General features: G+C 44.7%; 1 protein-coding gene across 1 annotated transcript in view; it reads left to right on the plus strand.

The window, feature by feature from the left end:
• Nucleotides 1-17,328, plus strand: part of zswim5 (zinc finger, SWIM-type containing 5) — a 54,506-nt gene extending 37,178 nt beyond the window's left edge. The window contains exons 2-16 of the mRNA XM_086173190.1: nt 2,638-2,825; nt 2,916-3,084; nt 5,655-5,803; nt 6,018-6,168; nt 6,246-6,422; nt 6,506-6,682; nt 7,418-7,564; nt 7,640-7,777; nt 8,561-8,712; nt 8,813-8,915; nt 9,006-9,141; nt 10,808-10,965; nt 11,036-11,199; nt 12,423-12,504; nt 14,868-17,328. Coding sequence (XP_086029316.1) covers nt 2,638-2,825; nt 2,916-3,084; nt 5,655-5,803; nt 6,018-6,168; nt 6,246-6,422; nt 6,506-6,682; nt 7,418-7,564; nt 7,640-7,777; nt 8,561-8,712; nt 8,813-8,915; nt 9,006-9,141; nt 10,808-10,965; nt 11,036-11,199; nt 12,423-12,504; nt 14,868-15,730 — 2,954 coding nt within the window. The 3' untranslated portion in view covers nt 15,731-17,328. The remainder of the gene's footprint in view (nt 1-2,637; nt 2,826-2,915; nt 3,085-5,654; nt 5,804-6,017; nt 6,169-6,245; nt 6,423-6,505; nt 6,683-7,417; nt 7,565-7,639; nt 7,778-8,560; nt 8,713-8,812; nt 8,916-9,005; nt 9,142-10,807; nt 10,966-11,035; nt 11,200-12,422; nt 12,505-14,867) is intronic.
• The last annotated feature ends 2,672 nt before the right edge of the window (nt 17,329-20,000 follow it).

Genomic DNA, 20,000 nt, shown 5'->3' on the forward strand with positions numbered 1-20,000 from the left:
CAGGAAATACTGCAAGAGAATTCTGAAAATACTGCGAAAGGGTCCCGTGTGTGTGTGTGTGTGTGTGTGTGTGTGTGTGTGTGTGTGTGTGTGTGTGTGTGTGTGTGTGTGTGTGTGTGTGGTAAAGGTGTGGCACTGGCCAAACTAGCTTGCAATCAAAGATTGTCTCTCCTTCAATGAGTGGGCGGGGCTTATCCATGTCTGCTGAGGCTTTGAATGAATAAAGACAACTGTGTGTGTGTGTGTGTGTGTGTGTGTGTGTGTGTGTGTGTGTGTGTGTGTGTGTGTGTGTGTGTGTGAGTACACGTTGGCCCTCCGCCCGGCTCTGTTTCCCCACCTGATTAGGGGTTAATGGCCTATGAGCATTTGGAGTTATCTGCCTCCTGATTGGCTTACGAGCAGTTGTGTGGGCGGGGCTGTCGGCGAGTGACAGATGGCGGCGGCCAGTGTGTGTGTTTGCGTGTGTGTGTGTGTGTGTGTGTGTGTGTGTGTACAATGGAAAGATGTACAATGGTCGTCTTTTCTCTTCATTGTTTCCTCACACTTTGTGTTTGTATACTCACACACACACACATTCACACATTGATATCACCCGTAGTTACACATCATGTCGCACAAAGTGAGAGCTGTCCACAAACACACACACACACACACACACACAAACACACACACACACACACTCACACTGAAATGAAACCAACTCAGTTGTCATACAAATCCACTCGCAAAAATGTGCATTGTGTTATTTGTGGAGACAGGTGGGGAGGCAGGCCCGCGCTTCCTGCAAACACACACACACACACATGTCGTCCCACAATGCATGTGATGAAAGTCTTATTAAAACCATACACACAAACACACACACAAACACACTCTGTGCACTTAAAAGATGCTGGCAGCGGCAGCAGATTGTATGGTGGTTGTCAGGGCAAGCAGGCGTACCTACATCACAGCAGACAAGACAGCATGACACACACACACACACACACACACACACTCACACACACACTTCCATGTGACGCTCCCCGAGGATTAGGCCAGATCGTTGTACTTGGCAACACTCCCAGTTTACACACATTACACTCCTAAATCACTTTTGTTAGAAATTCATCTGTTTAGCCGGAGCAGTTCCATGGCGTGGTATGAAACAGCATGACGAGTGTGTGTGTATGTGTGTGTGTGTGTGTGTGTGTGTGTGTGTGTGTGTGTGTCAGAGAAAGAGAGAGAGAGAGAGAGATTACTGATATCTGCTGTGAATATCACTGACTAGGTTTTGTCGTTTCATCTCCACGCTTGCCATGGCATTAAGAACAAAAGCAGACAGGCTTTGAAAAGGTCGTTTTGTTCGCTGTGTGTGTGTGTGTGTTTTGTATTTGCGTGTGTGTGTGTGTGTGTGTGTGTGTGTGTGTGCACAAGTGTGTATGTGTGTGTTTGTAAGCTCACAAACTGTCTGATGCAGCGTCTTTTTTTATCAAGTGTCATTGCATCCCCATCTGCTGAAGACAGTGAACGAACACACACACACACACACACACACACACACACACACATAGAGAAGCTGTGTGTGTGTGTGTGTGTGTGTTGCTGTGGAAAGGTTAACCGGTGCAAACATGAAAGGGGGCGGGGCTTAACCCGGATGGGTCACCTGTCAATCACAGGGTCACATGTTGAGATGTCCGTTTTTTGATGACCTTTGACCTTTGACCTTTGACCCTGGAAGTACAAGTACATCAGTACTTGTACTTCCTAGTACTTCAAACGAAAACCTGTATTTAATGTATTTATTCTTGTACTCTCCATAAACCTGCGCTTCTTCACACTCCTCCAGCTCCTTACGTCTTTTTTTGTGGTGGGAGAAGCCTGTAGATGATTGGATCTGTGTGTGTGTGTGTGTGTGTGTTTCTGTGTGTGTGTGTGTGTGTGCGCGCAGACGTGCGCTCACATTAGCTTTGGAAAGCCGTGCATGGTTCCCTGCCAGGGAGGTGGCTTAACGCGCGCTTATTAGACCGCTCTACCATTCTGGCCCATACCCCAGAATTTAATTGTGTGTGTGTGTGTGTGTGTGTGTGTGTGTGTGTGTGTGTGTGTGTGTTCTCCCGCCATCCCGGCCCCCCAAAAATAGCCGTATCATTGCCTCCCAGTGTGCTCGCCTCCCTCCGGCTTCCTGGTTTGCGAATACAGCAGTGTGGTCGCTTCGGTGTGGCTTGCCGCGGTACAGTAATCCAACGTGCGCACACACACACACACACACACACACACACACACACACACACCTCGCCGTATAAATAATTGACCCGTCACAGTGAGATAACACAACACTCCCCCGCCCCTGTGCTCCACTCTGCTCCTCCTCGGTTTTTCCTTCATTTCTTCCCCCTCTTTTCCCCCGTTAATCTCTTTATCTTCGCCGAAAATGAATCCGACGTCTTCGGGAAAAACGCCGAACCGAAGCCGGCGACTCACCTGTCGTTATCGACGTCGCCCGAAAAAACGTCGCGAAAAACGGCGACGAGAAACACGGGAGGGGGAGGGGGGGGGGGGGGAGTCCAAACGTACGGGAAATAAAACGCAAATATGGACGAAATCACCCGAAGACGTGTTTTCTGACCCGGTCTTTTCCCGCTGGTGTCTCCGCAGGGTTCCACCTCAGCGGCACGGTGACGGAACCGGCCACGTCGGCCGAGCCGGAGGTCACGCACAAGGTCGCCATCAGCTTCGATCGATGCAAGATCACCTCCGTCACCTGCGGCTGCGGGAACAGGGACATCTTCTACTGCGCCCACGTGGTGGCGCTGTCTCTCTACCGCATCCGAAAACCCGAGCAGGTGGGAAAAACATCACCCGGGGGCGACCATTCGTGACGGCGGAGCTGCAGGGTCAACGCGTGTGTGTGTGTGTGTGTGTGTGTGTCGCAGGTGAAGCTGCGGCTTCCCATCTCGGAGACCTTGTTCCAGATGAACCGGGACCAGCTCCAGAAGCTGGTCCAGTACCTGATCACGGCCCATCACACCGAGGTGCTCCCCACCGCCCAGAAGCTGGCCGATGAGATCCTGTCGTCCAACTCGGAGATCAACCAAGTCCACGGTGGGCACACACACACACACACACACACACTTGACCGCTTTTTGATCCTGCTTCTGTAGCTCCTATCTTCATAGCTGCAGGTCGGGATTTGCCGTTTTTTTCTTCTTTTTTTTTCCCCCCCCGGTCGTCTCTCTCCTTAAATAAAAACCAGGCCGCTATGAAACGTCCGACTTCACATCTCGCGTTTTGATTTCCACGAGTCCGCCGAGGGAGGAGGAGCGGCCGACGCCGGCGCCGGACGGATGAAAGAGCCGGGGAACTCGACAAACCGGACACATCCTCTCACCAGAACCGGCCTCTTTATCTCCCGCCCGTTTCATCCTCCCGGCCCCGAATGTTGACATTCCCCGGCGCTCTCCCCGTCCAGGAAGCCCCGCGTCGCGCTTCCTGCCTGGCGTTTGACAAGCCGAGGAGGGCGAGGGGGGCGGATTCGCGAGGTTCGCTCGGTCCGACGCGACCGCTTTGATGGAGGAATGCGGCTGTTTGCTATTTCGCCAGTTGGAAACACATCGCTGGGTTTTCCTCTGCGCGTTTCCTGCCAGATCAAAAATCTACACACACACACTTACAGAAGAAGAAGGTCGGCCTTTTATTCCCCCAGTGTGCCATTAGCCTATTTTTTTTTTTTTTTTTTTTTTGCTCCTCTCCCCCCCTGCGAGTGTCACCGAACGCCCGGGAAAAACTCCACCGGGCTCGGATTAGGACCCACGTTTTGTTTTTCAGGGGAAATCTCTAGACGAGCGAAGCGGGGAGGGGGGATGTTTTCGCCGGGGAGGCCCCGTCTCTGAAAAGTAAACTCCATTTCCCATGGTCGCCATCTGGTTTTGTGTGTGTGTGTGTGTGTGTGTGTGCTCCTCGCTGCTCTGGTTTGAGAGCAGGAAGTGAAACAATCAATATACAGATGCTTTGATGCAGAGAAGGATGTTAATGTTCAGTCCTCCATGTGTTTGTTTGCCCTCTGCCTGCAAACCTGTCTGAGGGGCAGGGAGAAGGGGTGTGTGTGTGTGTGTGTATGTGTGTGTGTGTGTTTGTGTGTGTGTGTGTGTTTGTAAGGGGCATCATTGAAAAATCCAGAGGTAAATGTAATGATGTTTTATTTTTTTATCTGCAGAAATATGAATGCAATGTGTGTAAAAAGCAGGTTTTGGACACTTAATCCATTTTACCCATCTTCTTTCTTATTCCTATATTATTATTATTATCATTGTTATTATTATCCAGAATGGTATATAATAATTATAATAATAATTATTATCATTATTATTGTGAGTATTGTCATCCTAATAATGCTGTGATTGTTTCCATAAACATTATTGTTATCTCATCATTATCACGTTACTGTGATTATTATACATAAATTATTATTATAAATTAATATATATAATATGTATATATATATTTATATAATATATGATTATATATTATATATAATATATAATATAATATATATAATAATATATATAATATATAATAATTATATATAATATATATAATTATATATTATATATATTTATATATTATATAATATATATGTATATACTATATTGAATTTATCATATTTCATATGATTTCATATAATATTTTTATAATAATAACAGAAATTATTCTTATTTCTATGACTTTATTGTTTTATTATTATTATTGTGATTAATGTTATCATATTACGTCATTGTTTTATTATGAGAATGAATGAGATTATTCTTATTATTGTTATTAGTAATATATTACTTTTATTTTATCATTATTATCATTATTTATCAGTTTCAAAGTGCCTGATTGTTTTTATTGGCCTACTTCTAATTTAAAATCAACCAGATTGGGTCATTTTCAGATCCATTCATTTCCAACACGAAGTTATTAAACCTGTGTGTGTGTGTGTGTGCGCGTTTGTGTGTGTGTGTGTGTGTGTGTGTGTTTGTGGAAGTGGGCATCATTATAATAACCCCAGATGTAAATTTAATGATGTTTTATTTTTTTAATGTTTTATCTACAGAACTATGAATGCAATGTGTGTGTAAAACATGTTCTGGACGTTTAAGCCATTTTCTTATTCATATTCATTATTATTCAGAGTGGTTTATTATTATTATTATTATTGTGAGTATTGTTATCATAATAATGCTGTGATTTTTTTTCCCATAATCATTAGTGTTATGTCACCATTATCTGTACCATTATGTTATTGTGATATTATCAAATTGAGTATATATATTTTCATATAATTTCATATCATATTTTCACTGCAATAATAGTAATTATTATTATTTCTATGACTGTATTGTAGTATTATTATTATTATTATTATTAATATTATTGTTATCATATCATGCTATTGTTTTATTATGAGAGTGAAAGAGATTATTTTTATTATTGTCATCAGTAATATATTACTGTTATTTTACTATTATTATCATTATTTAGCAGTTTGAAAGTGCCTGATTGTTTTTACTGGCTTAATTTAAAATCAACCAGATTCATTTCCAACACAAAGTTATTAAACCCGTGTGTGTGTGTGTGTGTGTGTGTGTGTGTGTGTGTGTGTGTGTGTGTGTGTGTGTGTGTGTGTCCAGGCGCTCCGGACCCGACGGCCGGCGCCAGCATCGACGACGACAACTGCTGGCACCTGGACGAGGACCAGGTTCGGGAGCAGGTCAAGCAGTTCCTGTCGCAGGGCGGCTACTACGGCTCGGGGAAGCAGCTCAACTCCATGTTCGCCAAGGTACCGACCAGAACCAAAACCAGAACCCTCAGAGACCGGGACCAGATCCGGGATCGGGTCCTCGGATCTTTCCAAAACACTCCACACCCTCTTAGAAAAAAAAAAAAAACATCGTTCGAAAGACGGGTCCCGAACGCATCGTCGTGTTCGCCGTCCGTCGCCCCCTTAGAACACGCCTAGAACACGCCTAGAAAACGCCCGTTCGTCCCGCCAGGTGCGTGAGATGCTGCGGATGCGGGACTCCAACGGCGCCCGGATGCTGACGCTCATCACGGAGCAGTTCATGGCCGACCCTCGCCTGTCGCTATGGAGACAGCAGGGCACGGGAATGACGGACAAGTGCAGGCAGCTGTGGGACGAGCTGGGTGAGGAAACGTCTCGTCCGCCGGATCCCCGATCGCGTCCGGCGCCGCGTCCTGACCTCCGCTCGGCCCGTCCGCAGGGGCGCTGTGGGTGTGTGTGGTGCTGAACCCCCACTGCAAGAGCGAGGAGAAGAGCGGCTGGTTGAAGCAGCTGAAGAAGTGGGGCGACATGGACGTCTGCCCGCTGGAGGACGGCAACTACGGCAGCGAGTTGCCCAACATCACCAACGCGCTGCCGCAGAGCAACCTGGCGCAGGGTCAGCATAACCTCACACACACACACACACACACAGGTTGTGGATGTTTCTTGAGTGTGTGTGTGTGTGTGTGTGTGTGGCAGATTCGCTGTCCAGGCCGAGGAGGACGGTGTTCAGCCGGGCGGTGGAAGCCTGCGACCTGCACTGGCAGGACAGCCACCTCCAGAGGATCATCAGCAGCGACTATTACATGTCTCCGTCCTACCAGAGGGAGGGGGAGAGCCTGCTCTTCAACCCGCAGGGCCTGCCGCTATGGCTAGGTACACACACACACACACACACACACACACACACACACACACACACACACACGCAGATTATTTTACTCTTTCCAACAAGTCGGCTCTCCTCTTTCCATCCGCGCTGCACAACGTCTTTAAAATTGAAACAGTAATGAATTACTCATTTCTAGCACGCGAAAGTGGTGTGTGTGTGTGTGTGTGTGTGTGTGTGTGTGTGTGTGAGTGCACGTTACTCATTTGTTTCACCTGCAGTCGTTCAGTCGTCTACCAAATTGGAGAGACAGTCTCTCTTTAAGGAGGGTCGATTGTAGGAGCTCTACACACACACACACACACACACAAATACACATTCTAATTCTGCTGAAAGCCAGTGCCACACACACACACACACACTCTCTCTAATTCTGCTGATATTGAGGCCAGTATCTGCAGTAAGCAGCTTCCAGCTAAGATCTGTCAGATTCTGCAACTTAAGCCAGCTATCAGAAACACACTGCTTTTCTGCTGAGGCTGCAGTGTGTGTGCCGGTGTGTGTGTCTGTGTGTGTGTAAATGTGTGTGTCTGTGTGTGTGCATGTGTCTCTTTGCTTTACATCCTGCTTTGCCAAAGTGTTTGTTGAGGGAAAAATACACATTGTTATGTATCGTAAAAATATTTGTGTATGCATGTGTGTGTGTGTTTATCCCCACACACACACACACACACACACACACACACACACACACATCACTAACCATTTCTGCGTCTGCGCAGACCATGTACCGACGGCGTGCGCTCGTGTCGATGCCCTGCGTTCCCATGGTTACTCCAGGGAGGCCCTGCGATTGGCTGTGGCAATCATCAACACACTCCGGCTGCAGCAGCAGAGGCAGATGGACATTTACAAACACCAAAAGAAAGGTACGACACACACACACACACACAGGTGCACACACACTTGCACTTTGACCTGCTCACCTCCTCCATCTTCTCCAGAGCTTCTCCAAAGAGGCGTGACCTCCACCACCAACCTGGAAGGCTGGGTGGGACATCCCTTGGATCCCATTGGCTGCCTGTTCACCACGCTGACGGAGACGTGCCGCGTGGACGACGACAGCACCATGGACACCGGAGGTACACACACACACACACACACACACACACACGCACACTTTACAACTATATTTACATCCATATCTATATGTAATTACATATATTATTAAAAAAAAAACAGCGTCGGGGTCTGTAATTCCTGGAGCGGCAGCGGGTTTGTCGCCGGCCAGCGACAGTCATTGTGCTTTGTGTGTGTGTGTGTGTGTGTGTGTGTGTGTGTGTGTGTGTGTGTGTGTGTGGATGTATAGAATCCTTGGCTGTCTGAATGTCTCACGCGGCCCGAGGTTTCTTTTTTTTTTTTTTTTTTTGCACCAGCAGCCAGAATGGAAGCCTGAGTCTCTCATTGTTACCCGGCTGCTGGGGGACCTTTTGTCAAATCAACAATACCGACCGCAAACCCACCATTTTTGTGCGCTCGTGTGTGAGTGTGTGTGTGTGTGTGTGTGTGTGTGTGTGCTACCATCCTGGAAGGCAGCTGTTGACATCTGTCCGAGGTCCTCGCTCTCTGATCGTATCAAACCGGCCTGCAGGGACGGCCCCTCCGCTCTTTTGTCCTCGAAACCAGTTTACACTTTTCCCCAGATTACACACACACACACACACACACTCGCACACACACTTTATCCCTGGAATAGGATTGAGGAGATCTGTTGCTCCGAGGGGATTTAAGCAGGCCGGTGGAAGAAGGAGGGGGGCAAACAGCTGAGACTCCCGCGGCATCTGTTTACACTTAGAGCGGCGGCGGCGGCCATCTTGGCTAGGCTAACGTTTCGGACGTTTAAAAGTTCCTCCTGGTCCCCCCAGAAGGAGAGCCCAGGACCCCCGTTTACCACCACGTGCCGGTGTGGGGGAGCCCCGAGGGCGGGGAGTCCTACCTGACGCTGGCGCTGGAGGTCACCCTGATGGGGATGGGCCAGCAGAGGATCATGCCCGAGGGCCTGTACGCCCAGGACAAGGTACGCCACTTCTCCGGCGTGAAACCGTCCTCGCGGAAACGACACGGGCGCCGTCGTCCGGGTCCCTGAAGGCGTCCGCCGTTTCTTCCCCCCCCCGCAGGTTTGTCGGAACGAGGAGCAGATCGTGGCCAAGCTGCAGGAGCTGGACCTGGACGACCTGCTGGTCCAGACCCTCCGCAAGCAGGCCGTCCAGCTCCTGGAAGGTACGCAGATGATGACGCGGGCAATGAATCGAGTGTTTTCTCCGCGAAAACCCCTCAAGATGTTCCTCAAAACTCCTCCCTCCCCCACAGCGGGCCCGTTCAGCGGTCTGGGCGAGGTCATCCACCGCGAGAGCGTCCCCATGCACACCTTCGCCAAGTACCTGTTCTCCGCCCTGCTGCCCCACGATGCCGACCTGGCCTACAAGGTGGCTCTGCGCGCCATGAGGTGAGAACCTCCTCCAGCCCAGAAGATGTCCAACCACCAAGCAGATGCACGAAAAGAGAAAAGCATCTTATGGAAATTGCAGAAACAAGCCAGTCTGTGGTTTTATTTTGGAAAGTCCAGAAGCGCCAGCACGTAAAACACTTACATTTTTATAGGTTTTACATGTAAAAATTTGCCGATTTTTTTTTTTTTTTAAATGAGAATAAGAACAATTTTATTTATCCCGAAGGAAATTGTTGTGCTTGAGTTTCAAGTAAAATAAAACAATAATAGATAATAGTAGGAAATTTTATAAACAGTATAAAAAAGGGGGGAGAATAAGAAATACCACTAAAACTATAAAGTAGCAAGGCTATAAAGTGTCTTAAGGTCTTAAGTACATAGATTTTAAAAATGAAAACAATTAAGTTTCAAGACATTTTAACTAAAATGTTATCGATTTAAATTTTTTAAAATCCTTTTCAAGTTTTTTTACACATTTGAATTTTTTTTTTAAAAGTATTATCTGTTTTAGATTTAAAATCATTTTCAAGTTGTAAAAAAAATGTAGATACAATTTTATATATTTGGAAATTCCATACACATTTTCAATTTTTTTTACATTTTAAAACAAATATTATAGATTTGAAAAAAAAAATCATAAGTTTCATAAGTTTTCATAAATTGGAATTTTTAATGTATTTGGAACTCAAAATGGAGATTTAAAATTTTAAATAATGTTCAAGTTGTAAAAAAATGTAGATACAATTTTATAGATTTGGAAATTCTAAATACATTTCAAGTTTTTATACATATTAAATAAACTGGAATTTATTTTTTGAAGTTCCAAATGTGTAAAAAAAATTGATAACATTTTACACATTTGGAACTTCTAAATAAATGCCAAGTTTTTATACATTTTACATTTTCCAAATTTTCATCAAGTGGAACTTTTAATAGTTTTTAAATTTAGAATGTGTTAGATTTTAGATTTTAAATAATGTTCAAGTTGCAAAAAAAAATGTAGATACACTCCTAAAGATTTGGAAACTAAATACATTTACATTATAAATTAAATGCCCTAGAATTGAATAATATTCAAGTTTTTATAAATCAGAATATTCAATCAATATAACATTTTAAATGTTGTCGATTTTATTATTATTAAAATTAATTTTATTTTATCATTATTATTATTGTTAATAATGTTCCAGTTAATGTTCAAAAAAGATGTCGATACAATTTTATAGATTGTAAATATTTAAATAGATTCACTCAATTTTATAGATTGGTAATTCTAAATAAATGTCGAGTCTTTATAAGTTTTAAATCAAATGTAATAGATTTTAAATTTTAAATCAAATATTATTGACATTACATTTCAAAGAAAAATGTCAGAGATCTTAAAGAACCACATAAATAGGAAATGATTCCGGATTTCAAGCGTTTCTTGTATAGAAACAAGTTCAGTGAAATTCCTACTTTGCTGTCTGCAGAGCTTTGGGATGCGAGCTGGTGGAAGAATGATGATAAATATAATTTTACGTATATATGAGTGTTTGCAGTAGAACAGTGTTTACAATCCAGTGCAATAAGAAGAAAGAAATAACAAAACCGAAACCTCGACTCGGGCGGATTCTGCCGATTTCCTCCTTCCGACCTCCCGGTTCTCGGCGGTTTCTTCCAGGCTTCCGGTCCTGGAGTCGTCGGCGGGCTCGGGCGACGTGGGCCACCCGCACCACGGCATCTCCATCGTCCCCAGCCGCTTCCCGCGCTGGTTCACCCTCGGCCACCTGGAGTCCCAGCAGTGCGAGCTGGCCTCCACCATGCTCACCGCCGCCAAAGGTACCGCCGTCGACCAAAACCCGCCGCAACCCCGGCCGGCGGCTCGTAAAACCGGCCTTGCTGTCCGCAGGCGACATGCTGAGGCTGCGGACGGTGCTGGAGGCCATCCAGAAGAACATCCACTCCTCCTCCTTGATCTTCAAGCTGGCCCAGGACGCCTTCAAGATAGCCACGCCGGCAGATAGTCCGCCGGATATAACCCTGCTCAATGTGGCGCTGGAGCTGGGCCTGCAGGTAGCAGTTCGTGTGTGTGTGTGTGTGTGTGTGTGTGTGTGTGTGTGTGTGTGTGTGTGTGAGCTCCTCCAAGGCTTGGTTCCTCTTCAGCCTCGAAAAGCTGTCGGCAAAGACCCGAGGAAAGTTTGATAGTGTGGGTCAAAGGTCGTCCGTCCGATGCCCGTTACGCAACTAATAATAATAATTACTACTAATAATAGTTAATAATAATTATTATAATCAATTAATAATTATAATTAATTATTATTATTAATACTTAATAATTATAATTAATTATTATTAATACTAATTAATAATAATAATAATTCAACCCGTGTGGAATCACTTTGCGCTTTTTGTTGTTTGGAAAATGGAATCAAATTTAATGAAATTGTCAAAGAAAAAAAAAGAGTTGGATGAATTTGGATGAGAACATTTTGAAATAAATGGGAATTTATTTGAAAAATGGACTGAAATTCGCCCCAAAAATCAGGAATAATTGAAAGGAAACTGCAGGATAGCAGCAATCCAGCTGGATACTGTTAAATACTACGACTACTATTACTTCTAAACAACCCTCCATCCATCCATCCATCCTCTCAGGGTTCGGAAATCAAGTTGTATGATTTTTTTTTTGAACAATTTATTTGTAAATTACAGGGTCAAATAAGTATTTGATCCCTTGAGTCCAAAAAGTAAGAACATTTATTCTCAAGTTTTTATGGAGTATACATTCTTATAGATTTTACATGTGAAATTTTGCCAATTTTTAATGAATAAGTTGAGGTTTCACTACATTTTAAATGAAATGCTATAGATTTAAAACTCAATCATTTTCATGCTTTTATAAATTAGATTTTTTTTTTTTAATAGAGATTTCAATTAGACTGTAGTTCGACTCTAAAAGTAGAGGAACGGGTCTTTGAGGGGCAGAAATCTGGCTGATAAGCAAGGGATTAAATAATTATTTCATCTTGGAATTTTTCAAAAAAAATTATTAAAAAAATAACACATGATTTACGCTTTTTTAAATTTTTTTTAAATTCAGTCTTGCTGTGGAAATGCAGCAACAATGAAAATTTTAGACCCATCCATGATTTCTAAGTGGGAGAACTTGCAAAATCACAAAGTGGGCGGGGCTTATAGCAGGCATTCACCTGTGTGTGTGTGTGTGTGTGTGTGTGTGTGTGTGTGTGTGTGTGTGTGTGTGTGTGTGTGTGTGTGTGTGTGTGTGTGTGTTCCAGGTAATGAGGATGACTCTGTCCACTCTAAACTGGAGGAGGAGGGAGATGGTCCGCTGGCTGGTCACCTGCGCCACTGAAGTCGGTACGTCTTGGTGCTTCCCTAAACACACACACACACACACACACACACACACACGTGCCGTTTCCTTTTCATTTAGAGCGGAAAAAATCTTTGATTTTACAAACTTTCGATATTTTTTTGAGTACAAAGTGAAAATAGTAACACCTTGCCTTAGGAGTGGTTCTGTGACCGAGGTGGTAACTCAGTGTGCTGAGAAATCAAATTTTATTTCAGCTTTTAAATGAACTGAAACGCAATCAAATCTGTTCCAGCCCTCTCATTTTGTTTTTAAATTAAAAAAAAACAACAAAAAAAAAAACAAATAAATAATGTCTTCAAAGTACCATCATTTCTGGACTATCGGACGCAGTTGTCTATAAGCCGCAGGTGTCTACGTAGTAACACAAGATATTTATATTTAAAATATTTAAAAAAAATAAATACAAAATTACAAAAAAATTAAATACAAAGGGGTAGCATCTGCAAATAAATAGTGGAAATACTTTTTTCCGAACAGTGCTTGGAACATGTCATGGAAAAATTATAATAAATAACCATTATATAATAATAATAATAATAATAATAAGCCATTTTCTATCCCCGTTTTTTCCTACCCATGCTAATTGCTATCCTGAGCTTCCTCCTGCGCGCTAAAACCGTTAAAGTCGTCTTTTTCGGTGTCGGAATCGAACGGCCTCAGAATTTCACGGTCATTTCATCGGTCCGATGCGACGAGGCGAAAAGTTTTGGCGGCGTGAAGCACAAAATAATTAGCTTCACGCTAATTAGCACAAAATAATCCATAAATTAGCCACATTGTTGTTTTAGCCGCAGTGTTCAAAGCGTGTGGGGAAAGTAGCGGCTTATAGTCCGGAAATTACGGTAATAATACAAAATAAAAGGGAATGTAAAGGAATAAAGAGTTTTCCATTTGGTGCTCTTACTAGCTACACAGTTAGTGCTACAGTGTGTCGCTAAATGTAGCTTTACTCTAAACTTCATTTATGGACGGAGTGAAGCCGCTTCTCTTTGTAAGAGCGTCAAACCCTGAAAAATAAAATTGCTCACAGTATCTCAACAACAACAACAGCCTCTCCATCTCTTCTCGGATGAGTCCACAACACAAACACCTCGCTTTTGTTGGGCTAGCTAGTGGCAAACGGCGCATCCTGCTGTTTTTAAACGTCACTTCACAGAGGACGTCGGACACGTCGGCGTCAAATCCACTAAGCGACGGCTCATATCTCAAGAAAACTCGCGCTCTTAAGCCACGTTCCCGTTGTGCGTTCGTGGAAATCCGGGGTGACGCTAATGGTATCCGATAACAATGGTTGCGCCGTCGCCACGGCAACAGGACTGGACGCACGGACACACACGTTAAGACGGTGATGTGAAAGGGCACTTTATAACGCGGGAAACACACATTGAGGAGAATGAAGAGTGGAAAGGCGGTTGGTCCTGATGATACACCTGTGGAGGTGTGGAAGCGTCCAAGAGAGTTTCTGACTCGATTATTCAACGGGATCTTTTGAGAGCGAGAAGATGCCTGAAGAATGGAGACTAAGTGTGATGGTGCCCATTTTTAAGAATAATGGGGATGTGCAGAAACCGGCATTTGTGAACAGCAGTATGGCTTCATGCCTAGAAATAGTATTACAGATGCAGTATTTGCTTTGAGAATGCTAATAGAGAAGTAAAGAGAAGGCCAGAGGGAACTACATTGCGCTTTTGTAAACCCAGAAAAAGGGATACCACAGGGTGCCGAGAGAGGAACTGGTATTGTATGAGGAAGTCTGGAGTAACAGAAAAGTATGATAGACTGGCGCAGGACATGTATGCTCGCTGTGAGACAGTAATGAGGTGTGCTGTAGGGGTATCAGAGAAGTTCAAGGTGGAGATGGGACTCCATCAGGGATGGACAGATGACAGATGGACAGATGTTTGCAGATGACATTGTGATCTGTAGTGAGAGCAGAGAACAGGTAGAGGAAAATCTAGAGAGGTGGAGGTATGCTCTGGAAAAGAGAGGAATGAAAGTTAGTCGCAGCAAGACAGAATATATGTGCATGGAAGAGAGGTGAGGCTACAGGGAGGGGAGATCGAGAAGCTGGAGGATTTCAGGTACTTGGGGTCAACAGTCCAGAGCGTAGCAGAGTGTGGAAAAGAGGTGAAGAGACGGGTTCATCAGGTTGGAGTGGCTGGAGAAAAGTGTCAGGGGTACGAAGAGATAGAAGACTATCAGCCGGAATGAAAGGAAAGGTGGAGGAGACGGTGGTGACCAGCGATGCTGTATGGCCTAGAAGCAGTCACACACTTTGATAGCTTAGCTTGAACGCACACTCCGCCGCACACACACACCAGTATAACCTAGCGTCCTCCCCCAGGTCTGCGGGCGCTGGTCAGCATCCTGCAGAGCTGGTACACCCTCTTCACGCCGACGGAGGCCACCAGCATCGTGGCGGCGACCGTCATGTCCCACAACACCATCCTGCGCCTGAGCCTGGACTACCCGCAGCGCGAGGAGCTAGCTAGCTGCGCGCGGACCCTGGCGCTGCAGTGCGCCATGAAGGACCCCCAGAACTGCGCGCTGTCGGCGCTGACGCTCTGCGAGAAGGACCACATCGCCTTCGAGACGGCGTACCAGATCGTGATCGACGCGGCGTCCACGGGGATGACCTACTCGCAGCTGTTCACCATCGCGCGGTACATGGAGCACCGGGGCTACCCGCTGCGCTCCTTCAAGCTAGCCTCGCTCGCCATGACCCACCTCAACCTGGCCTACAACCAGGACACGCACCCCGCCATCAACGACGTACTCTGGGCCTGCGCGCTCAGCCACTCGCTGGGCAAAAACGAGCTGGCCGCCATCATCCCCCTGGTGGTGAAAAGCGTGCACTGCGCCACGGTGCTGTCCGACATCCTGCGCCGCTGCACCATGACGGCGCCGGGCCTGGCCGGCATCCCCGGCCGCAGGAACTCCGGGAAACTGATGTCCACGGACAAGGCGCCGCTGCGGCAGCTGCTGGACGCCACCATCTCGGCGTACATCAACACCACGCACTCGCGGCTGACGCACATCAGCCCGCGGCACTACGGAGAGTTCATCGAGTTCCTCAGCAAAGCGCGCGAGACCTTCCTGCTGGCGCAGGATGGACACATCCAGTTCGCCCAGTTCATAGACAACCTGAAACAGATCTACAAGGGCAAGAAGAAACTCATGATGCTCGTCCGAGAGCGATTCGGCTGAGCGGGAGGGGGGAAAAAAAGTTCAACTAATTCCTATTTAAGTTTGTTTGTTTTTGAAATTCCTCGTGTTTTTTACTCCTTCCGTTGAGCCATTTTTTGTCAATTTTTTTTTTTTTTTTTGTTCGTCCGACGATGTTTGTTTCTTGAATGTGAACCAGGAAGTGTTCGCCGCCCGACACAAAAACAAAACAAAACAAAAAAAAAAAAAAAAACGGCGTTATTTTCAATTCCCGCCCCCTCCGATCCATTCCATCGAGATTTTTTTTTTTTTTTTTTTTTTTTTTTTCTCTACGCGGCACGTGACGATACAAAAAAAAAAAAAAAAAAAAAGATCGGCGGGGGTTCAGTTCGGAGGACGTGGGAGGAAAAATGTCATTCCAAAAAAAAAAGGAAAAAAAAAACAAAAAACTACAAGACGATCTAAGAAAGGGACTGACTGAGGTCGGAGACGCGTCGGTCCTGGACGGCGTTTTTTGTCAGCTTTAACTTCTCGGGCGTCTCGGGAGTCGGAAGCGCACACACACACACACACACACACACACACACACACGGGTCGAGCGCGCTTTCCCCCTTGCGATTTCGTCAATATCCAGACGCTCTTCCGCCGCGGCGAAGAAGCTAAAACTTTCCATCACAAGAGCTTCGGTTGGAACTCAGGACCTATTTTTTTTTTTTTTGTTTCTGGAGGCTTCCTGGACCGACGTGCTAACGTGCTAACGTGCTAACGGTTACCTTAGCGGCAGTCGGCGGACGTTCCGGTCGCACTTAAAAGTAGGTTTATCACCACGTTGGACGGCACTGGCAATAAGAAAGATTTCCGTGGAATCCGTAATTCCCCCAATTTCGCCGACATATTCGTTTTAAGGTGTTTAAATTTTTTTTTTTTTTTTTTCCCGCCCTCTGACACTCGGCTCGACGCGAAGCGGCGGAAGAACCAAAAAAAAAAAAAAAACAACGGGAACTCCGGCTTTTTCTCGAGTCGACCGGAAGTCCGTTTGTTTCCGCGGCGACCGTTCGTGACTCTTGTGATTCTGCCTTAAGCGTGTCGGGGAACAACCGAGCAGCGGGTCTCCTTCCTGAACTTCCCGTTCCTTCCTGATCTTGTGATGGAAAGCGAGCGGGCCGCCTCGACCCCCCGACCACGTGCTCCAGGTCACATGCCTCGGCGGCGGCGGCGGCGGCGGCGTCCCCTCCGGATCCTGGATCGGACCGGAAACCGTACAAAAACAAGCACTTCACACAAATACCTCTTCAGTACGTTCCTGCCTGCTCCGGCATTTATTTATTGATTGTTTTGCTCGCGTTGTTTGGCCGGGTAGGAACGCGCGGCCAGAGAGGAGAAGAAATTTGAAAAAAATGGCTTTGGAAGGAATGATGAGCGGGGGGGTGGGGGGGGGTCCTTTCTGCTTTTTATTTTATTTTATTTTTTTAAATGACATTCCATGAGAGCTACCTTCACCCACCGGGGTCGTCACTCCTGGGCCCTTCTTGTTTTTTTTTATTTTTATTTTTATTTAATTTTTTTTTTTTTTTTTCATTTGTTTTTGGATTTGAAGAAACGGATAAAGAGGAATGAAAAGAGAAAAAAAAAAAAGAAAAGGAAACAGAGGCTAAACTTAGTTCTCAGGGACACTTAAAGAAACAAAACAAAAGTTAGTAGCATTAAGCATTTAAGATATTGTAAATATGAAAAGTGTCAATTCAGAAAATTGTAAAGTTATAATTATTTATGATAAGTATGTTATGTGTTATTTTCTTTCTTTGTTTTCTCGGGCGGGGGGGCGGGAGGGTCTACTTGAATTGTTTTGAACGGGAAAAGGGGGATTGACAACTCTTTTGTTTCTAATTTTATTTTATTTTTTTTAAGAGCAAAGTCTTCAAGGCATTTCTCAGGTGCTCCTGTGTACATTTCTTTCTTTTTTTTTTTTTTTTTTGTGCGACGATTATATTATTATCGTTTTTGTCTTTTTTTTTTTGTTTTTTTTGTTTAGATTCGCCGGGAATAAAAAAAAAAAGGAAAGAAAAAAAAAATAGAAAAAAAAATCAAAAAAAAAAAAAAAAAAGAAGCAGCATGTTGTGTGGAGTCCAGGGAAATCCGAGGAAGGCATTCATTTGTAAATTTAACCTGACTATGCAGAAACCACTTCGGGGAAATAACCCCACTCCCTCCACACCTCCGAACCCCACCTTGGACTTCAGTGCGCGAGAAGACGCGGTGGACCGAACCGCTATTCGGGACGCCGGCGACGACAAAGACGCGTTGCAAGCACCCTTTGTTCGTCGGTTCCCCCGCGACCTTTTAGGGGGCGGCGGAAAAAAAAATTGCCTTTCCGACCCGACGATGTACAAAAGTTTCTTTTCTTTCCATTTTTGAATCAGGACTGAAGCCTTTAGTGTCTTTTCTGAAGGTGACAGGAGAGACAGAACAACAAAAAGAAAAAAAAAAGAGAAAGCGAGACGGCCTCCGTAGCTCCGCCCACCTGCACGCTTCGAAAACAAAATCCTCGACGATGGAGGGCGTCGGATCCGTTTTTCTCTGTGTGTTTTTTTATTTTATTTTATTTATTTTTATTGTTTTAAAAAAAAAAAAAGGACGAATCCATTCCTGGGCTTCTTCTCCTCCTCGGGCGTGGAGAAGATGGAGGTTCCTGCTTCGTCCGCTGCCTTCGGTCCCAGACCTCCCTCCCGCTTCCACTTTTTGTCTTTTAAAACGCCCGATTTTTATGTTATTTTTATTTTTTTTTATTAGTAGTTTGCTGGTAGAGATCACTCACTAGTTCACCTCCAGCCCCCCCCCCCCCCCAGTCTGTTTTATTTTTATTTCTAACTTAAGGGAAAATTGAAAGTGTTTGTTGCCTCTTTGTGCTACTGATTATGAGAAAAAAAAAAGGTATTTCCAGTATTTGTTGCCACAGAAGTATGATAGCTTATCATCAACACTTTTTTTTTTTTTATTTGTTTTATTTTAATTTTTTTTTTTTTTTTTTTTTGTGCGACTTCTTGAGCTACTGTCTATAAAGCAAGAATTTATTACTATTTATGTAACGCTACTACCATTTTATATTGATTTGTGTTGGAATCTCAGTGCTTTTTCTATGAATAAAGTGTGAAACACGTTAAAGAGGCTCCGGCTATTGGGGAAGCGGAGTGTGTGTGTGGTTGTATATGTGTGTGTGTGTGTGTGTGTGTGTGTGTGAATGGGTGAATGCCAGCAGAAATAGTATAAAACGCACCCTTTTTAATTTTAATCAAGCAAACAGTGCAGTTGAGTTGTAAATATAAATTAAAAACGTCGGCTTACAAATTATCGGGAAAATAAAAACAATCTTGTGCCGAAAATGTAAACGACAGCTGCATGTATGGACGGGAAAAAGGAGGTTGACGTAGTTTTATATAGTACAGGAAATGCAAGGCGAGCTTTTATGAGCGTTTAAATGAATTTATATTCAATATATATTGAATTTTGTGATCATTTTTACAAACATGTTGCTTGTTGAGCCTCTTTGCAAAGGTCGCCGGCAGAAGACCTTGTAAATTTAGTTTTTTTTGTTCCTGCGTTGCTTGAAACGTCGCACTTCCTTCCTTCCTTCTCGGAGATGGAAGTCTTTGTTTACATCCAATTTATTTTATTTATTAACAAATAAATCCCCCGTTCCCCAAAACATGGAGGCCAGACGCCGCCGCCGCCGCCTTGCACTCCGCCATAACTCGTACTAAGCGGCCTTTATTCCACGCAGCTGCTGCAGTAAATTACACCCCCACCCGCCCGGCAACGCCCCCTCCATCTACACACACACACACACACACACACACACACACAGCATCAGTGATAAATGAAGCCCATGCAGCCTGATACGCTTCCATCAATCTCTCACTCATTTGGCTCTAATCAGAATATTTTTCTTCTCTCCCTCCTCCGCTGCGTCGCTCTCATTCATTAGATTTCCGCCAGCACACACACACACACACACACACACACACACATAGGCAGACAATCAGACCATCAGGACTCGCTCAGTGTGCAGTCGATGTGTGTGTTTTGTGCGTGTGTGTGTGTCTGCGCATCAGTAAATTCATCAAAATGTACGAGTGTGTAAATCTAGATGGATTGGCTGACGGTAAATGAGCAGATTTATATTAATTATCCACACAGACGGATGAACCATTGCTATACACTTTTTCTTTCTCTCTCTCTCGCTCTCACACACACACACACACACACACACACACAGAGTATCCTAAAACTATATTGAAAAAATAAACTGTTCAGT

This window comes from Fistularia commersonii, chromosome 25 (assembly GCF_037954325.1).
Source record: "Fistularia commersonii isolate RoL2024-O1a breed Wild chromosome 25, RoL_Fcom_v1.0, whole genome shotgun sequence".
Classification (NCBI taxonomy): Eukaryota; Metazoa; Chordata; class Actinopteri; order Syngnathiformes; family Fistulariidae; genus Fistularia; species Fistularia commersonii.